Source organism: Hyperolius riggenbachi, chromosome 6 (genome assembly GCF_040937935.1).
Source record: "Hyperolius riggenbachi isolate aHypRig1 chromosome 6, aHypRig1.pri, whole genome shotgun sequence".
In the NCBI taxonomy this organism is placed as follows: Eukaryota; Metazoa; Chordata; class Amphibia; order Anura; family Hyperoliidae; genus Hyperolius; species Hyperolius riggenbachi.
This window is the reverse complement of record NC_090651.1, coordinates 43,696,016-43,718,549: the sequence shown is the minus strand read 5'-3', so window position 1 is coordinate 43,718,549 and position 22,534 is coordinate 43,696,016. Positions and strand designations below refer to the sequence as shown.

Below are 22,534 nucleotides of genomic sequence, written 5' to 3'. Positions count from 1 at the left end.
GTTTTTTTCGGGGGGTGAGAAGAAAAACACGTTCCATTAGAATTGTTTTTCAAGAAGAGCTCCCTTGATAGTTCCGACTTGTATTTAGATGAGTTTTAGGGAAAAGATGTCAGAGGAAACCTGACAAAATTCAGCAAATATTACATTATACTTGAAGCAGAATTCTAGCTTGATTCCATTAGTTTTATCAAGTCCATTCATTCTATCAAGTGCCTCAGCAAGGTCACAAGTCCAGATTTATACTTTTTCAGCCCCTAAGCCAAGTGTGTTGAGGCTCCCCTTTCATATGTAGCAACCCCTATTTCATGTCTAGGTGCCTCCTGTGACTGCAGCAGCCCAAGTCCCGGGCCTTAATTGTCTTCTCAGAAATCTGGCCCTGCAAGGCTCCATGGAGAATACATCTGCTTTTCCAGTGACAAGTCAATCACATGATCGTTCCTTCCTGATTTCTTTTTAGAAGACACTGATTCATCTCTGGAGATGGTCAATAATAAGATTCTTTATAGTAATTATGGATGCAATGCAACTTTTAACGTGGCTGATCAAAACTTATAGGAAATGCATTTGATTGGCCCATTAACAAGTCACATGCATCTGCATGCAAGTCAGAAGCATCTCTGGCTTGCATGCAGTCAGAGACTGTTGACCATCCTTAGTCCTGTCCCCATCATTTTTAATAGGTACGCCCCTCTAGCAAACATTATGGGGACATGTACCTCCATGAGACACTCTGGGACAACTGAGAGAGAACTATTTACCTTCTGGCAACCAAATACTAAGGGGCACTGCTAGCTACCTTCCCATGATAATGTCTTTTTTGTTGGACATAAATGGACACAGAGAGATGGATGGGGAAAAGGAGGAGCACCTGATGGAATGTAAGTGGCGGAAAGCAATGGGAAGTAACAATAAAACTGTTTGGATGCAGGGGAGACGAGGTAAGGTTGGTGGGGGGCCTTTAACCACTTAAGGACCGCAGCATTTTTTGAATTTCTGTGCTGCGTAGGCTCTCCAGCCCCCAGCACAGATCAGCAGGCAGGCAGGGGCGATCAGACTTCCCCCCTTTTTTTCCAATAGGGGGATGTCCTGTTGGGGGGGTCTGATCGCCGCCGGATATATTTCCCTAGCGGCGGGGCACCTCAAAGCCCCCCTCCGCAGCGCTATTCCCCATCCCTCTTCTTCCCTTCCTCCCCTTCTCATCATAGGCGGTACAGGACAGCGATCCGTCCTGTACCGCCTCAGATAGGCTTCAGCCTATCAGATTGCCGGCGATCCTCGGCCAATCAGAGGCCGGGGATCATCGATCTCCTTTACGGCGCTACTGTGACAGCAGCGCCGTATGCTGTAAACACCGGGGATTTCTTCCCCGCATGTTTACATTTAGCCTACGAGCCGCGATCGGAGGCTCGCAGGCTGTTCACGGAGACACCCTATAGGCGGCGGCTGGTTGTTAAGTAGATCCTTGTAGATCCCTGACAATACTTCTCCTGCCTATTTTGAAAACTTGTGTCTCCGTGATCTGCTGATGAAGGGGATAGTGTCATACCTCTATTCTGCCCAAAACCAATCCTCTGAATCTGTTAAATTTGCATTTATGAGATCCTGGGAAACAGGCATTGGTAAGGCCTTGACCTGGAAAGAGTGGAGGAAATCATTTAAGTCTCTCTCCAAAGGTAGCCTAGAAAACTACTGCCATGGAGGTCTCTCTGACTTCTCCATCGCACCTATTTGGTACCTCAGAGGCTTTCCCTAATGTACCTCTCAATTCCCCCTAACTATTTTAAAGGGTGTTCAGACACCAGTTCCACGATTCATATTTGGTGGAAATGCCCAGAGGTCTCCATCATATGGACCAAATTGCAGGCCTTCTCTCTAGTTACATAGTTACATAGTTATTTCGGTTGAAAAAAGAAATACGTCCATCGAATTCAACCAGTACAAAGTACAACACTAGCCTGCTCCCTCACATATCCCTGTTGATCCAGAGGAAGGCGAAAAAACCCTTTACAATGCATGGTCCAATTAGCCCCAAAAGGGAAAAGTTCCTTCCCGACTCCAGATGGCAAACTAAATAAATTAATTACTAAAGATATCAAAATGTTTTTTCCTGGGAATTAGACCACAAAGTATGACGGCATGCTCCTAATAATGTAGCTCAGCACATTTTGGCTTCGGTCAAGAATAATATTGCCTCTCACTGGAAACAGGCTTCCCTAAATTACGATATCATCTCCTGTGTTGATAGGGAAATGATACATGAGCGCATCAAAGCTAGAATAAATGACACCTTGCCCCATTTTGAGAAAGTATGGCAACCGGGGTTGGACTACAGAGGAGGTCTGCATATGTTCAATGACTTAAACGACTAACCATTCTGTATTGATCAGATTTTTCCCTGCTGATCCCCTCTTATGCTGTTGCCTTTGCCAAGCTTGACCTTATCAAAATTGTTACAGCACCACACCATATTTTGCATTATGAAGTTTACTCTCCTGTGACCATTTTTCCTTGTTTTGATTGGCTGGGCTTATTCCTGTCCACCGTTCCTTGATTTAACTTCATGTCCACTAGCTTCTTAACTTTATAATGCTACTGTTATGTAAATTATATCTTTACTGCAGCAGGGGTAGTCATACTATCCCATGAAAAAAAACACATAAGTACTTGTTCTACTGTACTGTCTATGTTTTGATTTCAGTGAATTTTATATGGTAAATAAAGAGAAAACTGTTCCTGGTATTTTCCATTTTCTATTTCCTCCGACTGAAGCCAATCCTGATGTCATTTACTTCTTTACTTTTTTTCAATCAGTGAAGAGCAGACATGTGGGAGGGGAGATGACAAGCTTCCTTCTTGGCGGCATTGTACCAAATAGAGCCAGGCTGACAGAGATACGACTTATTGCAACAGAAACATTTCTGATTATATTGGAATGCTTGCAATGCAGGGTCAGGTTGCAGTCTTCATAATAAACACAGAGCAGTCGGTTAAAAGAAAAAAGAAAGGTTCACAATATCATCCCGGCTTTCTGCGCTGTCAGGTAGTACATTTAGATCCTTCTGGAGCTGGGCTTTAATGATGCTGGCTGTTACAGAAAGCAACTTATTTAGTGAAAATGTTGGCTCTATTATGAAATGGCTCTGCTGGTCGGGAACATCACACATCTGTAATACGCTTGGCCTATTAGCCTGCTTTCCTTGGGCCTTTGGTGAATGGGCCTTCGGGGACAAACTGCTGTTTAGAAAAATATATAAAATCTGTTTTGATCCGACCCTGAGATATGAGCGTTTACGATTCTCAATATATTTTAACGGCTTACAACATTTTCTCTCCGCAGCCCCTGAAGATGCACTGCAAGAGCTGCGCCCTGGTCACCAGCTCCGGACACCTGCTGGGGAGCAAGCTGGGCAACGAGATCGACCAAACGGAGTGCGTGATCCGCATGAACGACGCCCCCACGCGGGGCTACGGGCAGGACGTCGGCAACAAGACCAGCCTGAGAGTGATCGCCCACTCCAGCATCCAGAGGGTACTGAGGAATCGCAATGAATTGCTGAACATGAGCCAGGGGACGGTGTTCATCTTCTGGGGCCCTAGCAGCTACATGCGGAGGGACGGCAAGGGGATGGTGTACAATAATCTGCAGCTCATCAACAAGATTCTACCTCGATTAAAACTGCACATCATCACCAGGCACAAAATGCTGCAGTTTGACGAGCTTTTCAAGAAGGAAACCGGCAAAGACAGGTAGGCAGTTTCTTTATCAGCAAAGCTTTTTTGTATTTTTCACCTGCCACGTGTGGAACACCTATAGTGGATTAATGTGTTGTTTTTTTGTGAAAAATTTGATAAAATTTGCCTATTTGCGATCCAATTTCCTGAACGATTGACCATCCGATTGTTGTGATCGATCAGAAACAAATGAAGGGGAAAAATGATAACCGATCCGTTAAGACTAAAAGAATTGTTCAGAGCAGGGGCGTAACTACAAATCATGGGGGTCCCCAGCAAAACTTTGACGGGGCCGACCAAATGTTCACACCCTTTACCTTGCCTACCCCTTGTGACCCTCACAGCTTGGGGGCCCATCTTGCAAGGGTCATAACACAAGTGTGGCAGATTCGAATTCTAATGATTTGAATTCAAATCTACCCGAATAGTGCCTCTCAAATTCGGCCGAATGATTGCAAATTCGGGCAAAAATCATCATGATCTTCACACCCATAACAAGTGTAGCCACAAAAACACCCGATGTAAAGGCTGGACCCTGATATCAGAGGGAGGGAAATAGTACTTGGGGGACCCCTTACTACTCTCCTTTGCAATCGTAGAGGCCAGGGTTGCTCTCCAAAATCGCGAATGTGTTATGTACCCGAAAATTCGGGTCATTTTTCATGGTTGCCGAATCTGAATTCTAATGATTTGAATTCGAATATACCCGAATAGTGCCTCTCAAATTCGGCCGAATGATTGCAAATTCGGGCAAAAAATGAGTGTTCGGGAATTCGGATGTCTTTTTATATTTAAAATAAATCCTTCTCCTCTCCTGTCTTTTCTTGTCTTCCAGGGATTTGTAGGATGTCAAAAGCCAGCTCACATACATTGGCCAGGAATCAAACCCAGGTCAACTGCTTGGAAGGCAGCTATGCTCACCATTATACCACCAACACTGCCTGCTGAAGCCAGCCTAGCATGTACCATTGTGATATACCTTGAATCTACATGGCTATCTGGGGTTCTCTCCGGACAACTGTTGAACAAAAAAGGCAAGGCCATCCCTGAGTGGGCTTGAACCACCAACCTTTCAGTTAACAGCCAAACACACTAACCAGCTGCACCACAAAGAATGTGCACACAGCCACTGCTACACTTTCTCTCTTACAGGGCTATGGAAACCGTTTTGCCCATGCAATAAAGCGGGGTGCAAAAATGAAATCATGCCTAGCAGAGGATGGTTTCGATCCATCAACCTCTGGGTTATGGGCCCAGCACACTTCCGCTGCACCACTCAGCTGCCACATAGGGAATGCTTGATGTCATGTAGATTCAAGGTATATCACAATGGTACATGCTAGGTTGGCTTCAGCAGGCAGTGTTGGTGGTATAATGGTGAGCATAGCCGCCTTCCAAGCAGTTGACCTGGGTTTGATTCCTGGCCATGGCCAATGTATGTGAGCTGGCTTTTGACATCCTACAAATCCCTGGAAGACAAGACAGGAGGAAGAGGAGAGGAGAAGGATTTCTTTTAAATAAAAAAAACATCCGAATTCCCAAACACAAATTTTTGCCCGAATTTTGTTAACAACCCCCGAACCGAATCTGAATTTGGCGATCGCAAGCGAATCCGAATTTTCCCCGAATCCGAATTTTACCAAGACCCGAAATCGAAGGTACCCGAATCAAATTTTGGTACATTCGAGCATGCCTGGTAGAGGCTGCTTCCCTGTAGTTACGTCCCTGGTTCTGAGATTGGGATTGACTGAACGATCATAAGAATCACAAAATTAACAGTACCTGATCCATTCAATTGTACAGTCAATCTTTTGGGAGATTGTATCGTTAATGGCCACCCTAACAGTGGTTTGGCATACTGTACATCATTCATTTTCACCCTGGTATCAATTCTGATATTAAGTTGTCAGTATTGCTTTATTTATTTTATAAAAGAAAAAATCTGTCAAGAAACAGATACTCCCAACTCATTTATCCTGAGGAAGCGGGTGCGCCCCTGAAATGCATCACATTTGGAGTTTTTTATGAAAATAAAAGCTGGAGTTTTTTTTTTTATATTTAGACTAAACGAGTCTGACTTCCTGGATTTAAGGCCACCACTGCCTACATTTTAAACTATTTTACTCTGCGTTGGCGCCTCTGTTCTGTGATATCCCCCCTTGGTGGTGGGTTGTAAGCCCCTTTTCTATACTACAGAGGGCAACTTCTTGACCTGAGTGGGGTTAGATTAATCTCTCTACCTGCCTATGCAGTGGTTAGGAAGTACCAGAAGAAAAGTCTAGAAAGGGAGAGATCAGTAAAAGGAAGGGGGGGGGGAGAGGAAGGAGAAGAGTAGGGAAAGGATAAGAAAGAAAGGAAGGTATGGAAATGAGAAAAGACAAAAAGGTTGGAGAATGTAAGGCAGATGGGGGGGAAGGGGCGGGGGGTACAGGTGGTCATAACTGGTGCTCTTCTTACACCCTGCAGTAAAGATTGCTGCCTCTAGAGGCAGCATTGTCCAGTCCAACTGATGGATACTATTCCTGACTGCTGGCAAACACCATCACTTCCCATATCTGGATGACCAGTTCACCCCAGGGAGACCGGTACTGCCTATCCGTTCGCCATAAAGTGCTACCTTCTCATTTCCACGTAACAGTCGTGCGAGGCAATCAGACCATAGAGATAGCGAAGAGGACCACCACTGACTCACAATCTAATCCCTACCATAGTCATATGTCCATCGTAGTCGAGGGCTAATTCAGGGCGAAGCCAATTAACTCATCTGTATGTTTATGGCATGTGGGAGGAAACTGGAGTGCCCGGAGGAAACCCACACAGACATGGGGAGAACATACAAACTCTATGCAGATATTGCCCTGACTGGACCAACCAGAGACCCAGAGGTGCATTGGCAAGGGAAAGAACAAAGGAAGGGAGATAAGGAAGGTTGAGAGAGAAGGGAGGGAGATAAGGAAGGAAAAGAGAGAAGTAAGGAATGGAGAGAAGAGAAGGAAGGAATAGAAGAACGGAAGGAAGGGAGAGCAGAAAGAAAGGGATAGACAAGAAGACAATAAGGAATAAAGGGAGAGAGCTGAGTAAGGGCCCTTTTCCACTAGAGCGTTTGCTGAATCGCAAATCGCTAGCGATTTTAAAATCACTAAGGTTTGCTAAATAACATAGGAATCGCGGCAGGTAATTTCCTACCGCAATTTGCTTTTTACTATATAGCGATTGCGCCGTGGAACGTTTTTTGCCGCGATTTGTCTATGCGGTGCATAGCATAGCAAAATCGCGATCGCAAACGTCGGGAAATCGCCGAGACTTTTGCTGAATTGCAATCGCTAGCGTTTAGCGTGAACTCTAGCGATTGCTTGTGGAAAAGGGTCCTAAGGAAGTGTAGAGGGAAGCTTTCTTGTGATCAGAAATGCCCCGGCGGTCACACAGACACATAGCTGAGCAGGTCACAGGGGATTAAGTGAAAAAGAAATACAATTTATCCTGAGGAGACCCAGTAATATGGGGTAAAACCTGATTATATCACGCGCACATCCAGACAGGGACATAAATAAATCTGCACATGAAGATGAAACTCCGACTGTCGCTGTGATCTCGGCATGTGGGAGGAAGCGGACCTGCGGGCCATGCAGACAGTGCTGCTAGAACGCTGCGTAGTAACCACAAAGAGTTAATCCAAATTGAATGAGGCAGAGAAAACAATTCCACAGCAATCATAATTATTACAGAAAAGACCATTAGCGAGGGAGTTAGCGTTATAGATTGGCAATGTGATTAGACCCGGCGTTTGTTTTAACGGCAGTTACATGTAAAAATACGCCACAATCAGGATTAGAAGACGGGACATCGATAAAAAAACACACTTTAAATTCGACTTCACCTTTTCACCTCAGAAAAGAGTAGGAAAAAATGGTTCTACCGTTCTGACCAATCAAAAGTGACACCCCACATACTACAGACAGGTCATTAGATTAAAAATGAAAACATCCACTTGCACTTTTAGTTTACAGATTAAGTTAAGGTCTTGGTTTATTTAAAGAAAGATCGTTAACCCTTTAGCAGCCAGTGTATTTAGAGGCTTGCAAGTGCTCCAAGCCAAGTTATTTTAGCACATTATTTTTTATTTCTTATTTGTTACATTTCGCTACTTCTAATTAGTGTGGCTGTAATGTGTATTTATGGCCACTTGTCACTAGGGGACAGTGTGAGACAATAACAGAGGACTTCTGCTTTCAGTATCTATATTTTCTGCTAGTAGAGAGATATCAAAGCATTCCAAGAATTTACAGCACAACGAGGTCTGGCAATTGGGTTAAAAAGCAGTCCCCTTATCTCAGATGAGATAACTCTATTGAAGCTGCTAATGGGTTAAGGAATGGTGATACCCGCTGAGCACACTGGACAGGCAAGAATTGATAGTCGGGCGCTATTATGAAGGCGGACCTCCATCTCTTAGGGGATTACATTATTACAGTAGAGGGAAAATGTTAGATTATGTCAGGATACTTTGCTCCATTTTTCTTGTACTGCATTATATGCTTTTTTTTTATCATCAGTTGATATCCCGTTTGAATGTTAAAGTATCCTGAATAGAAACGTCTATCAAGGTTCTTGAGGAAGTGGCAACTGTTGCCACGAAACATGCATCAGGAGTTTAAGGTTGATGTCTGTATTATATTATACACATTAAAGGACACCTGAAGTGAGAATGATATGGAGGTTGCCGTATTAATTTCCTTTTAAACAATACCAGTTCCCTGGCATCCTGCTCATCTTTCATGTATCAGTAGTGTCTGACTCGTACACCTGAAACAAGCCTACAACTGTTCCTTGGCAACATGTATAATCTGACCCCTTAAAGTTCCTGTCTGGACCTTTAAACCTCTAGGAATGAGGACTTACCGCATCAAGCAGGACAAAAGAACCGGAGATGGTTGGCATGAGCGTGTAGTGGAAGAGATCTAGAACAAGGCATTTAACGGAAAAAGCCGAGGACAGCAACGCTCCATTGATGAGCAGACAGACCGAGACACAGGCAGATCAATTTGTGTTTTGTTTTGATTATACACTAATGGTGGGGAAACCTAAATCTGTGATTCTTTCAAACTGGTACCTATTAGAGCAAGATGATTTATTGAAGGTGAGGTACAGACATTTGGAGATGAAGTAGTGGTGAGCGAGTTTGTTTCTAGAAACCTTTCTACGCACACAATCTGGATGCGAGAAAGCCAAGGGGGAATTTTTCCTGTGAAGGTAGATTTGGGCTTCTGGAGACAAACAGAACATTGGGACAATAGAAACGTCTTAAATCCTACTTAATAGTGACAGTTTAGTGGGAATTTCTAGAACTGCACTACAGTTAAGAAAAGTGCAAATCCATTCCTAAACAGTCGCAGATTAAGAAGTGCTTAATAGCAGTTCTTCAGATAATGCAGCAGTGCAGGCTAGTCATGATTTGTGAAGTGCTCCTCCCCCCTGCTGTCAGGTGTCCTGTGAAGCTGTTCTGTGCTTAATCCTTCAAGTGCTGGGCATTGATGCAATTCGCTGCTCCAAAAGAAAGGTTCACTCTCAGAGAATGATTTCCCCTGTCCTCTGGTGATTAAGGGTAGTAGAAGTATTGCTGGAGGTGAAAGTACTTACGGGTCAGTGCCATAGTGGTCAAGATGCCGGCTGATACAAGAGGGCACAATGGCGGAATGGGAGAGCTGACAGGGCGGAAAAGACAGCGAAGGGATCCAGGAGTAGGTGAGTTGTGCGGTGGTGCTTTTTTTTTTTTTACAGGTCTTAAAAGGTTGGCAGTACATTAGTAATTGGGGAGGATAACTGCCATTTCCTCCCCCGCCCATTTTCGACAGTCTAGTCATTTGAAGATTTCAGGTGATTTGAACGGGGACACCTGGGGACACTGGACTGAGAGAATGGTGCGGTGACATAGCATAATCAAACCCCTCTCAGTTTAGGGGCACTTTAAGGCAGTTCAGATTAGTCACTGGTGCCCGGGACCAATCTGTAGTGTCTTCAGGCATGACTTTGACCTGAGGAAGCGGCTTTCACCATGAAATGCGTTGTCCACAAGTGCACAATAAAAAAATAATTTTTTAATCATTTAGCATGAGATCTACTTATTTAAAGGACATCTGAGGTGGAAATAAACTGATGAGAAAAACAATTATATCTGTCCTCTTTCTCCAAAAATAACTTTTTTAGATATTCCACAGTTTTATTTTATATTTCAATCGAGTTTTAACGTTTTTACTGTTTCATTGTCTCTGCTTAATGACACCTTCATTGAAGTATGCTGGAGGTCAAAACTATGAATTATTGACCCTTTTTATCTCTTTCCGGCTCCAGGAAGCCATTTACTGACAGGAAAGTGTTTTATGTCTGTAATTACTTATCAGTGAGGGTTATGACCTGATCCTGATCTGGACAGAAACCGTCACTTGCATACCTGATGTTTAACTCTTTCAGGCAGAAAAAGAAAAAAAGGAACACGGCCTAGTTATTTGTGTGTTTGGCACTGTACATACACATGTCTATCACGTCTATCATGTCTCGGTTGTCCTTTAAGTTACATAGTTATTTGGGTTGAAAAAAGACATACGTCCATCGAGTTCAACCAGAGAACAAAGTACAACACCAGCCTGCTCCCTCACATATCCCTGTTGATCCAGAGATAGGTGAAAAACTCTTACAAGGCATGGTCCAATTAGCCCCAAAAGGGAAAAATTCCTTCCCGACTCCAGATGGCAATCAGATAAAATCCCTGGATCAATATCATTGGGTATTACCTCATAATTGTAGCTAGGGATGTAGCGAACGGTTCGCCGGCGAACGGTTCCAGGCGAACTTTGGTGGTTTGCATTCGCCTGGACCAGGCGAACTTTTGCGGAAGTTCGATTCGCCACATAATGCACTATGAGGGTCAACTTTGACTCTCTGCATCACAGTCAGCAGGCACATTGTAGCCATTCAGGCTACACTAAGCCCTGGAGCCCCCCCCCCTCCCCTTATATAAGGCAGGCTCGCTGGCCATGACACTGCAAATAGACAGACTAGGGAGAGCTGCTGCAGATTTTTTCTCCTAGGCAAAGATTAGTTATGCTCTTGGCTTGCTCCTGGCTGATTGTTATTGCTAAAATCGCACCCCTCAACAGCTCTTTGAGAGCTAATGTTTTCCTGATGTGTTTTTTTTTTGTGTGTTGCTCACTGACACTGACATTGTACAGCCCTATCTGTTGCAGCTGGACCTTGGTAATTGTTATTACTGTGCCAGCCAGGTCCTGCCTAACTATCTATGCTGGGACACCTACCTATGCCTACCTAAGTACTGGGGCACCTACTTACCTATATGGGGACACCTACCTACCTACCTATACTAGGGGACCTACCTATGCCTACCTACCTATACTGGGACTCCTACCTATGCCTACCTACCTATACTGGGACTCCTACCTATGCCTAGCTAACTACTGGGACACCTACCTATGCCTACCTACCTATACTGGGACTCCTACCTATGCCTAGCTAACTACTGGGACACCTACCTATGCCTACCTACCTATACTGGGACTCCTACCTATGCCTAGCTAACTACTGGGACACCTACCTATGCCTACCTACCTATACTGGGACTCCTACCTATGCCTACCTACATACAAGAAGATAATAAGGTCGTTGCTTCATTGTGGACAGACCAAATTTGATCAGCTGGACAGTCACTGTTGTTCTATCATTGAGCTACCACAGCCCGGCGACCATATGGGCTGGAAAACTGCCACGGCCTGCACTCTGGCCATGTTGCGCATCAGTCCAGCACGGCCGTCACTACGCAAACAGCTGTTTGCGGTGCGTTACACAGTGAGTTTGGTGTGTCAGTGTGAAGCAGTACTCTAATTACACTCCCTGATTGATGTATACACATGCAAGATGTACGAAAGCACTTTAGGCCTGCAATTTTGCATTCAATGTGATTTCTGCCCTTAAAATGCTGCTTTGCGTCAAATCCAGATTTTTCCCCGGGACTTTGGGCATGTATCCCACTCCGCCATGCCCCCCTCCAAGTGTTAGGCCCCTTGAAACATGTTTTCCATCACTTTTGCCAACATGATTTTTTCTATTTTTCAAAGTTCGCCTCCCCATTAAAGTCTATTGCGGTTCGCGAACTTTTCCGCGAACCGAACCTTCCGCAAAGGTTCGCGAACCGAAAATCGGAGGTTCGCGACATCACTAATTGTAGCCATGGATGTCTTTCAACGCAAGGAAAGCATCTAAGCCCCCTTTAAATGCAGGTAAAGAATTTACCATAACTACTTCCTGTGGCAATGCATTCCTCATCTTAATCACTCTTACTGTAAAGAACCGTTTCCTAAATAAATGGCTAAAACGTTTTTCCTCCATGTGCAGATCATATCCTCTAGTCCTTGGAGAAGGCCTAGGGACAAAAAGCTCATCCGCCAAGCTTTTATATTGCCCTCTGATGTATTTATATATGTTAATTAGATCCCCTCTAAGGGGTCTTTTCTCTAGACTAAATAAACCCAGTTTATCTAACCTTTCTTGGTAAGTGTGACCTTCCATCCCACGTATCAATTTTGTTGCTAGTCTCTGCACCTGCTCTAAAACTTCAATATCTTTCCTGTAATGTGGTGCCCAGAACTGAATTCCATATTCCAGATGTGGCCTTACTAGAGAGTTAAACAGGGTCAATATTATGCTAGCATCTCGCGTTTTTATTTCCCTTTTAATGCATCCCAAAATTTTGTTCGCTTTAGCTGCAGTGGCTTGGTATTGAGTATGATTATTTAACTTGTTGTCGATGAGTACTCCTAAGTCCTTCTCCAAGTTTGATGTCCCCAACTATATCCCTTTTATTTTGTATGGTGCTAGACCATTGGAACGACCAAAATGCATGACTTTACATTTCTAACCACTTTACCCCCCGCGGTACGGATTTCTCCGTCCCTTTTTCCCCCCTTATAAAACCAAGGGACGGAGAAATCCGTACCTCCTGCTCTACCGCCGCTGTCCGCGCTCCCGCCGCTCGTGCGCGTGCTCCCGCCGCTCGTGCACGACGCCATCCGCTTGACCGGAGATCAATGAACGGGAAAATCCATTCCCGTTCGTTGATCTAAGCCCCCACAATAAACTGCTGCTTCTATGAGAAACAGTGCGATCATTGAAATTTTCCCAGCCTCATAGTGCTTCCTGTAAGCGTCCTTCCGGACGCTTACAGATCGCATGAACACAAACTCACTGTGGCCATCTTGTGGCCAAATAGTAAAACTACACCCTAAAGCATTTTACATATACAAATACCTTAGTTTTACACAATAAATTAACTAATTACCTCCCACATGCCCCAATTATTTTTCTTTGTACTTAAAAAAAAAAAATACAATAAAAAAATAACATAGACTTATCACTGGGTTAAGAGCAGCACCCATCAACAGGAAGGTCAGGTAGCGTGCCTCAGCTGACAGCTCTCCACACCACCGGAGCCGATACTTGCAGCAATCCACTTCAGCAGGCACCACCAATTTAAACGTAATAGCTTTATTGTGTCATATAGATTAAAAGGCAGATGCCTTTTAATCTATATGACACAATAAAGCTATTACGTTTAAATTGGTGGTGCCTGCTGAAGTGGATTGCAATAAAAAAATAACATAAATAGTTACCTTAGGGACTGAACTTTTTAAATATTTATGTCAAGAGGGTATAACACTCTTGACATAAATATTTTATATACTTTGTATACTTTATAAACTACGGGCTTGTAATTAGGGATGGATGCAAAACTGAAAAAAATGCACCTTTATTTCCAAATAAAATATTGGCGCCAAACATTGTGATAGGGACATAATTTAAACGGTTTTATAACCGGGACAAATGGGCAAATACATTTCATGGGTTTAATTACAGTAGCATGCATTATTTAAAATCTATAATGGCCGAAAACGGAAAAATAATAATTTTTTCCCCATATTTTTTCCTATTTTCCCATTAAAACACATTTGGAATAAAATAATTCTTGGCATAATGTCCCACCTAAAGAAAGCCTAATTGGTGGCGAAAAAAACAAGATAGAGTTCATTTCATTGCGATAAGTAATAATAAAGTTATAGACGAATGAATGGAAGGAGGGCTGAAAGGTGAAAATTGCTCTGGTGTTCAAGGGGTAAAACCCCTCAGTGGTGAAGTGGTAAAACATTGAATTTCATCTGCCATTTATGTGCCCATATAGCCATCCTATCCAGATCCTGTTGCAATATGCCCCTATCTTCCTGAGAGTTGATGATTCTGCACAATTTTGTTTCATCTGCAAAAATAGCAGAGTAAAAATAGGAGTATTGAGGCCAAATGACATTTTTAAAACTTCTTAGCCTCTGCGGGCTTTTTAATCCAACAAAGAATCTCAATAAAACATAGAAATTTCCATAGTGTAAAATTGTAAAACCCTGCCTCTGGGCGCAATAGACATACACTTACGCGTCCAGGCAGATTTGAGGCACATCACAAAAGACCATCAACGTTGCCCATCAGTTGAGGGGATTAGTGTTGGGATTGCTGCGGCGTCCCACTCGATCTCTCCCTCCAGCCGTGCGTCCGTGGTTAGCGTAATACTTCCGCCAACGCTCCTGTCAGTGACCGGCCGGTACTCGCGCTTCCACGTGTGCGTGATAAAGCGGAAGCACTAGTTTCGGACGGTCACTGACAGAAGCGTGGGCGGAAGGATTACGCTAACCACGGACACACGGTTGGAGGGAGAGATGGAGAAGGGCAAGTGCTGGAATGGGGGACTGTAAGAGGAACGGGAAGGCTTTATAGGACTTGTTTTTTGTCTTTTTTTTTTTGTAGCTTAACATTCACTTTAAGGTTTGTGTGCATTTGTATGAACAGCTATCTTAAATTCCTGCCACAGCATTTCCATAGGATTAAGGTCAGACATTGACTGGGCCACTGCAGCACCCAGGTTATTTTGTTTATCAGCCATTCCATTATACAATTGTTGGTGTTCTTAGGATCATTGTCCTGTTGAATGACCCAATTTCATTTTTTCCGTGTTTTCTTTTTCCAGTTCTCTGAGCAACGCAGGGCCTAACCTTTGCTGGGATGTCCAGCTGTGTTGAATGTTTTCCACTTTTAAATAAATTTTCTCACTGTAGAATGATGAATTAAAAAAATGCAAATTACCTTATAACCCTCCCCAGATCGATGGGCAGCAACGCTTTTCTATGAGCATTGCTGATTTCTTTCCTCCTTGGCATTGTGTAACACACACCTGAATGCTCCGAACCAGCAAAATGCCAAAACTTCACTTATATAGAGATGATCACACCTTCTGTTAATCAAGTGTATTAAATAAGCATCACTTGGCTGCTTCTTACCTTCTTAGGCCCAGTGCACACTGGGCGGATCCGCCGGCCACATCCGCCTGAAAATCCGCGTGGCTAATGTATCTCTATGGGCTGGTGCACACCGGTGGTTTGAGGTTTTTAGCAAGCCGCAAATGTGCCTCTTGCTGCACGTTTGCGGTTTGCTTAAAACCTCAAACCACCGGTGTGCACCAGCCAAAAGAGATACATTAGCCATGCTGATGCGGATGCGGCCGGCGGATCGCATCAAGATCTGCCCGGTGTGCTCTGGGACTAAATTCTTTCATCCGCACCCAAAACCGCTAGCGTTTTGTGGATCTGCTAGCGGTTTTGGTGTGCACTGGGCCTTAAAGTGAATGGGAACCCATATTTAAATAAAAAAGTCAGATACTCACCTAAGGAGAGGGAGGCTCTCCTCTCCCGGTTCCCGCTGTTGTCCTGGCTCCCCCGTAGCGGTATTCGACCATTTCGGTTAAATACCACTGTTTCCCGGCCAAAGGGAGGCTTCAGAAATGCTTCGGGAGCCCGAGTGCTCCCAAAGACTGCGCACGCGTGAGTGCCCTCTATGACACACTCGCACGTGCGCAGTATGCAGCCGTCTGTCTTCGGGAGGACTCAGCTCCTGAAGACTTCCGAAGTCCCCTCGGTGGGGGATGTGAACGGGGGAGCCAGCGCAGCACCGGGGCCACCCGGAGAGGAGAGGGATGGCTCATTACTTCCCTCTCCGTAGTGAGTATTTGACTTTTTTTTTATATAAATATGGGATCCCATTAGCTTTAATTCATATGGAAGTGGTAAGGGTGTGTTTTATTTCTAACACACTGCTCCTGCATTTTGGCTCAGCCTTTCTGAAATAAGCCAATATTCCCCCGAATCTATATAGATTCTGCCGCGCTTGTCCCCGCCCCACGCACACTCGCTGCCCCCTCATTACACAGGCAGTGGTAGCACGGGTACCCAGCACTGCATCCATGCCTTGCATATTACAAGTGCATTTTTTGATATATAGATAAGGATGCCGTGAAATATGTCATGTGTTATTTTTGAAGTGGACCTGAACTCTTTCACAGGACAGAAGGAAAACACAGAGAAATTCACTCTGTACATATTTAGAGAGTTTAGCCTGTCTAATTCCCCCTCATCTGTGACTATTCACCCGTGAAATTTGATCTCTCAGCTGTGTCAGCTGGCTGGCACAGCAGCTAATTGGTAAACACAGGATGGTAACCTTATGTCTACTTCCATGAAAGCAGGAAGTAGACACACTGCAGATTTATTGCAGGATTTGTATCAGCTGTAACAAATATCTATTTGTTACAGCTGATGCAGATCCTGCAATAAATCTGCAGTGTGTCACAGTTTATTCTTTAAAGGTTATTATGCTGTTGCTTTTATTTTAGAGCAGAGGGGACATTCTGAGTTCAGATCCGCTTTAAAGAGAATCTGTACTATAAAATTCTCACAATGAAAAGCATATCATTCTATTCATTATGTTCTCCTGGGCCCCTCTGTGCTGTTTCTGCCACCCCCTGCTGCAATCCTGGCTTGTAATTGCCAGTTTTATCCAGTGTTTACAAACAAAAGACATAGCAAGTGATACGCTGAGAAGAGCTTAGTGTGAGAGTCATACAGAGTGTGCAGGGGGCCTGGAGAGGGTGTTTATAGCTTATAACCAATCACAAGCTGTGCACATTCCACACATTCCAGCCTCAGCCCGACAGAGCCAACAGAGGCATATCATATAACAGAGATAATACAGCCACTGTGCAAATAGGAAAGGCTGCAGTAATCCAGAGCACATTAGCACAGGTATTGGAACTTATAGGATAGAAGAAATAAGAATGAAAATTTTGTTACAGAGTCTCTTTAAGTTAATTTTATGACCTGCAAAGAACAAAATCATTTTTGATTTTGTTCTAAAGTGCAAAGCCTTAGAATTGAAAAATGCACTTTCTTTTTCTCATGACTATATATAGCTTGATATAGACTTATGGGGCCTGATGCAGGGAGCAGCAGTAAAATTACTGTGCGCAGGGCATGAGGCCTATACTGTACATACTGTAGATATTTTCTAGCTAAATGAGGGAGCAGAAATAGACATTACAGATTCCATGTCATTTATTTGCAGCTCACAGTCACCTCTAAACGCCATCTCTTCAGATAGCAGGATCCATAAGAAGATATGGACGTTAATGTGCCACACATTCTGTTCCTGCTCGGTGATTATAGTCTTCAGACCATTAGCTAACACATGCTATTTGTGGTGAACTTGGTGGTTTTCTCCGGATCCCTGTCATTTGGAAAGTGATGGGAATAGGCAGCCCAGCATAGAGCGATTTATGGCGATAAGAGAAAAATGTCAGTATGTGAACATGTTCCAGTACCAGCGTCAATCAAGCCAATTGCTGTGCTGTATACCTCTGCTTTACCTCAGTAATATCTGCTTTCTGGGGGATACACTAGAGCTCGATTTTGTTAAGTTTAACTAAAAGACCCTTTTTTGGAGGGCAGTGCACCATGTGAAGAAGGCATCATTCGGCTCCCTGCACACTGCAAATCCGTTTTCCGATTCCGTTTCCGATTCCGATTCCGTTTCCGATTTTCCTTGAATACATTCAACAGAAAAACGGATCAAAAAACGCAGCATGCAGTTAAGATTAAAAATCTGAATCGGAATCGGATGTAAAAACAGATTAAAAAGCGGAATCGGAATCTGAAATGCATGCAGTGTGCAAGAGGCCTGAGGTAGATATACAGTGGTGTGAAAAACTATTTGCCCCCTTCCTGATTTCTTATTCTTTTGCATGTTTGTCACACTTAAATGTTTCTGCTCATCAAAAACCGTTAACTATTAGTTAAAGATAACATAATTGAACACAAAATGCAGTTTTAAATGATAGTTTTTATTATTTAGTGAGAAAAAAAAACTCAAAACCTACATGGCCCTGTGTGAAAAAGAAATTGCCCCCTGAACCGAATAACTGGTTGGGCCACCCTTAGCAGCAATAACTGCAATCAAGCGTTTGCGATAACTTGCAACGAGTCTTTTACAGCGCTCTGGAGGAATTTTGGCCCACTCATCCTTCCAGAATTGTTGTAATTCAGCTTCATTTGAGGGTTTTCTAGCATGAACCGCCTTTTTAAGGTCATGCCACAACATCTCAATAGGATTCAGGTCAGGACTTTGACTAGGCCACTCCAAAGTCTTCATTTTGTTTTTCTTCAGCCATTCAGAGGTGGATTTGCTGGTGTGTTTTGGGTCATTGTCCTGCTGCAGCACCCAAGATCGCTTCAGCTTGAGTTGACGAACAGATGGCCGGACATTCTCCTTCAGGATTTTTTGGTAGACAGTAGAATTCATGGTTCCATCTATCACAGCAAGCCTTCCAGGTCCTGAAGCAGCAAAGCAACCCCAGACCATCACACTACCACCACCATATTTTACTGTTGGTATGATGTTCTTTTGCTAAAATGCTGTGTTACTTCTACGCCAGATGTAACGGGACACACACCTTCCAAAAAGTTCAACTTTTGTCTCGTCGGTCCACAAGGTATTTTCCCAAAAGTCTTGGCAATCATTGAGATGTTTTTTAGCAAAATTGAGACGAGCCTTATTGTTCTTTTTGCTTAAAAGTGGTTTGCGCCTTGGATATCTGCCATGCAGGCCGTTTTTGCCCAGTCTTTCTTATGGTGGAGTCGTGAACACTGACCTTAATTGAGGCAAGTGAGGCCTGCAGTTCTTTAGATGTTGTCCTGGGGTCTTTTGTGGCCTCTCGGATGAGTTTTCTCTGCGCTCTTGGGGTAATTTTGGTCGGCCGGCCACTCCTGGGAAGGTTCATCACTGTTCCATGTTTTTGCCATTTGTGGATAATGGCTATCACTGTGGTTCGCTGGAGTTCAAAAGCTTTAGAAATGGCTTTATAACCTTTACCAGACTGATAGATCTCAGTTACAGTACTTTTGTTCTCATTTGTTCCTGAATTTCTTTGGATCTTGGCATGATGTCTAGCTTTTGAGGTGCTTTTGGTCTACTTCTCTGTGTCAGATAGCTCCTATTTCAGTGATTTCTTGATTCAAACAGGTGTGGCAGTAATCAGGCCTGGGGGGTGACTACAGAAATTGAACTCAGGTGTGATAAACCACAGTTAAGTTATTTTTTAACAAGGGGGGCAATTACTTTTTCACACAGGGCCATGTAGATTTGGAGTTTTTTTTCTCACTAAATAATAAAAACCATCATTTAAAACTGCATTTTGTGTTCAATTATGTTATCTTTGACTAATAGTTAACGTTTTTTTGATGAGCAGAAACATTTAAGTGTGACAAACATGCAAAAGAATAAGAAATCAGGAAGGGGGCAAATAGTTTTTCACACCACTGTAACTACCTAGATTAATCATGCAAGGACTAAAGGTAACCAAACACTATGCAATATTCCTCGGCAGATTCGACCACTGTGAGGATGTGCAGAGTGTGGGAAAGGATGTGCCGAGTGTAGGAAAGGATTACAGGAAAGGATGCGCAGGGTGTGGGAAAGGATGCGCAGGGTGTGGGAAAGGATGCGCAGGGTGTGGGAAAGGATTACAGGAAAGGATGTGCAGGGTGTGGGAAAGGATGCGCAGGGTGTGAGAAAGGATGCGCAGGGTGTGGGGAAGGAGGCGCAGGGTGTGGGAAAGGATTACAGGAAAGGATGCGCAGGGTGTGGGAAAGGATGCGCAGGGTGTGGGAAAGGATGCGCAGGGTGTGGGAAAGGATTACAGGAAAGGATGTGCAGGGTGTAGGAAAGGATGTGCAGGGTGTGGGAAAGGATGCGCAGGGTATGGGAAAGGATGCGCAAGGTGTGTGAAAGGATTACAGGAAAGGATGTGCAGGGTGTGGGAAAGGATGCGCATGGTGTGGGAAAGGATGCGCAGGGTGTGGGAAAGGATTACAGGAAATGATGTTCAGGGTGTGGGAAAGGATGCGCAGGGTGTAGGAAAGGATGCGCAGGGTGTGGGAAAGGATTACAGGAAAGGATGTGCAGGGTGTGGGAAAGGATGCGCAGGGTATGGGAAAGGATGTGCAAGGTGTGGGAAAGGATTACAGGAAAGGATGTGCAGGGTGTGGGAAAGGATTACAGGAAAGGATGCGCAGGGTGTGGGAAAGGTTTACAGGAAAGGATGCGCAGGGTGTGGGAAAGGATGCACAGGGTGTGGGAAAGGATTACAGGAAAGGATGCGCAGGGTGTGGGAAAGGATGCCCAGGGTATGGGAAAGGATGCGCAAGGTGTGGGAAAGGATTACAGGAAAGGATTACAGGAAAGGATGCGCAGGGTGTGGGAAAGGATGTGGGAAAGGATGTGCAGGGTGTGGGAAAGGGTGGGAAAGGATTACAGGAAAGGATGTGCAGGGTGTGGGAAAGGATGCGCAGGGTATGGGAAAGGATGCGCAAGGTGTGGGAAAGGATTACAGGAAAGGATGTGCAGGGTGTGGGAAAGGATGCGCATGGTGTGGGAAAGGATGCGCAGGGTGTGGGAAAGGATTACAGGAAATGATCTTCAGGGTGTGGGAAAGGATGCGCAGGGTGTAGGAAAGGATGCGCAGGGTGTGGGAAAGGATTACAGGAAAGGATGCGCAGGGTGTGGGAAAGGATTACAGGAAAGGATGTGCAGGGTGTGGGAAAGGATGCGCAGGGTATGGGAAAGGATGTGCAAGGTGTGGGAAAGGATTACAGGAAAGGATGTGCAGGGTGTGGGAAAGGATTACAGGAAAGGATGCGCAGGGTGTGGGAAAGGATTACAGGAAAGGATGCGCAGGGTGTGGGAAAGGATGCGCAGGGTGTGGGAAAGGATTACAGGAAAGGATGCGCAGGGTGTGGGAAAGGATTACAGGAAAGGATGCGCAGGGTGTGGGAAAGGATTACAGGAAAGGATGCGCAGGGTGTGGGAAAGGATGCGCAGGGTGTGGGAAAGGATTACAGGAAAGGATGCGCAGGGTGTGGGAAAGGATTACAGGAAAGGATGCGCAGGGTGTGGGAAAGGATTACAGGAAAGGATGCGCAGGGTGTGGGAAAGGATTACAGGAAAGGATGCGCAGGGTGTGGGAAAGGATTACAGGAAAGGATGCGCAGGGTGTGGGAAAGGATGCGCAGGGTGTGGGAAGGGATGCGCAGGGTGTGGGAAGGGATGCGCAGGTTGTGGGAAAGGATGCGCAGGATGTGGGAAAGGATGCGCAGGGTGTGGGAAAGGATGCGAAGGTTGTGGGAAAGGATGCGCAGGGTGTGGGAAAGGATGTGTAGGGTGTGGAGAAGGATGTGTAGGGTGTGGGAAAGGATGCGCAGGGTGTGGGAAAGGATGCGCAGGGTGTGGGAAAGGATGCGCAGGGTGTGGGAAAGGATGCGCAGGGTGTGGGAAAGAATTATAGGAAAGGATGTTCAGGGTGTGGGAAAGGATGTGCAGGAAAGGATGTGCAGAGTGTGGGAAAGGATGTACAGGGTGTGCAGAAAAGGAGGTGTGGGAAAGGATGTTCAGGGTATGGGAAGGGATCCTAAAAGTGTTGGGAAAAATAGGTGGAATGTTGTGCAGTGGTGTCCTGACCCAATGGGAAACCCTGACAGCAAATCCACTGCTTTTGCTGAGGGTAAATGTTACAAATGCAATACCTGAATTAGATGATTATAGCAAAATATGGGGCTTTGCTATTAACCACCCTGGCGTTCTGATTAAATCGCCAGGGTGGCTGCGGGAGGGTTTTTTTTAAATAAAAAAAAAACTATTTCATGCAGCCAACTGAAAGTTGGCTGCATGAAAGCCCACTAGAGGGCGCTCCGGAGGCGATCTTCCGATCGCCTCCGGCGCCCAGAATAAACAAGGAAGGCCGCAATGAGCGGCCTTCCTTGTTTCGCTTATATCGTCGCCATAGCGACGAGCGGAGTGACGTCATCGACGTCAGCCGACGTCCTGACGTCAGCCGCCTCCGATCCAGCCCTTAGCGCTGGCCGGAACTTTTTGTTCCGGCTACGCTGGGCTCAGGCGGCTAGGGGGGCCCTCTTTCGCCGCTGCTCGCGGCGAATCGCCGCAGAGCGGCGGCGATCAGGCAGCACACGCGGCTGGCAAAGTGCCAGCTGCGTGTGCTGCTTTTTATTTCGTTAAAATCGGCCCAGCAGGGCCTGAGCGGCAGCCGCTGGCGGTGTTGGACGAGCTGAGCTCGTCCAGACCGCTCAGCTGGTTAACTGCTAAAGAGGAACTTCAACCTATGAATGAACCTCATCCCAATCAGTAGCTAATACCCCTTTCCCACGAAAATCTTAATCTTTTCTCAAATAGATGGGGGGGCTGTATGGCCAATATTGTTGTGAAACCTTGCCCACAGTGTGATGTCATGTCCATGGTCCTGACAGGTTTCTGTCTGTGAACCTCATTGCATTGTAGGAAATAATGGCTTTTTCCA

The 22,534-nt window shown here is 44.9% G+C and overlaps 1 protein-coding gene across 3 annotated transcripts in view; it reads left to right on the top strand.

The window, feature by feature from the left end:
• Positions 1 to 22,534, top strand: part of ST6GALNAC5 (ST6 N-acetylgalactosaminide alpha-2,6-sialyltransferase 5) — a 379,731-nt gene that overhangs the window by 321,014 nt on the left and 36,183 nt on the right. For all 3 annotated transcript variants that reach the window (XM_068239195.1, XM_068239192.1, XM_068239193.1), the window contains one exon: positions 3,338 to 3,747. In XM_068239195.1, the coding sequence (XP_068095296.1) occupies positions 3,338 to 3,747 (410 nt within the window). The remainder of the gene's footprint in view (positions 1 to 3,337; positions 3,748 to 22,534) is intronic.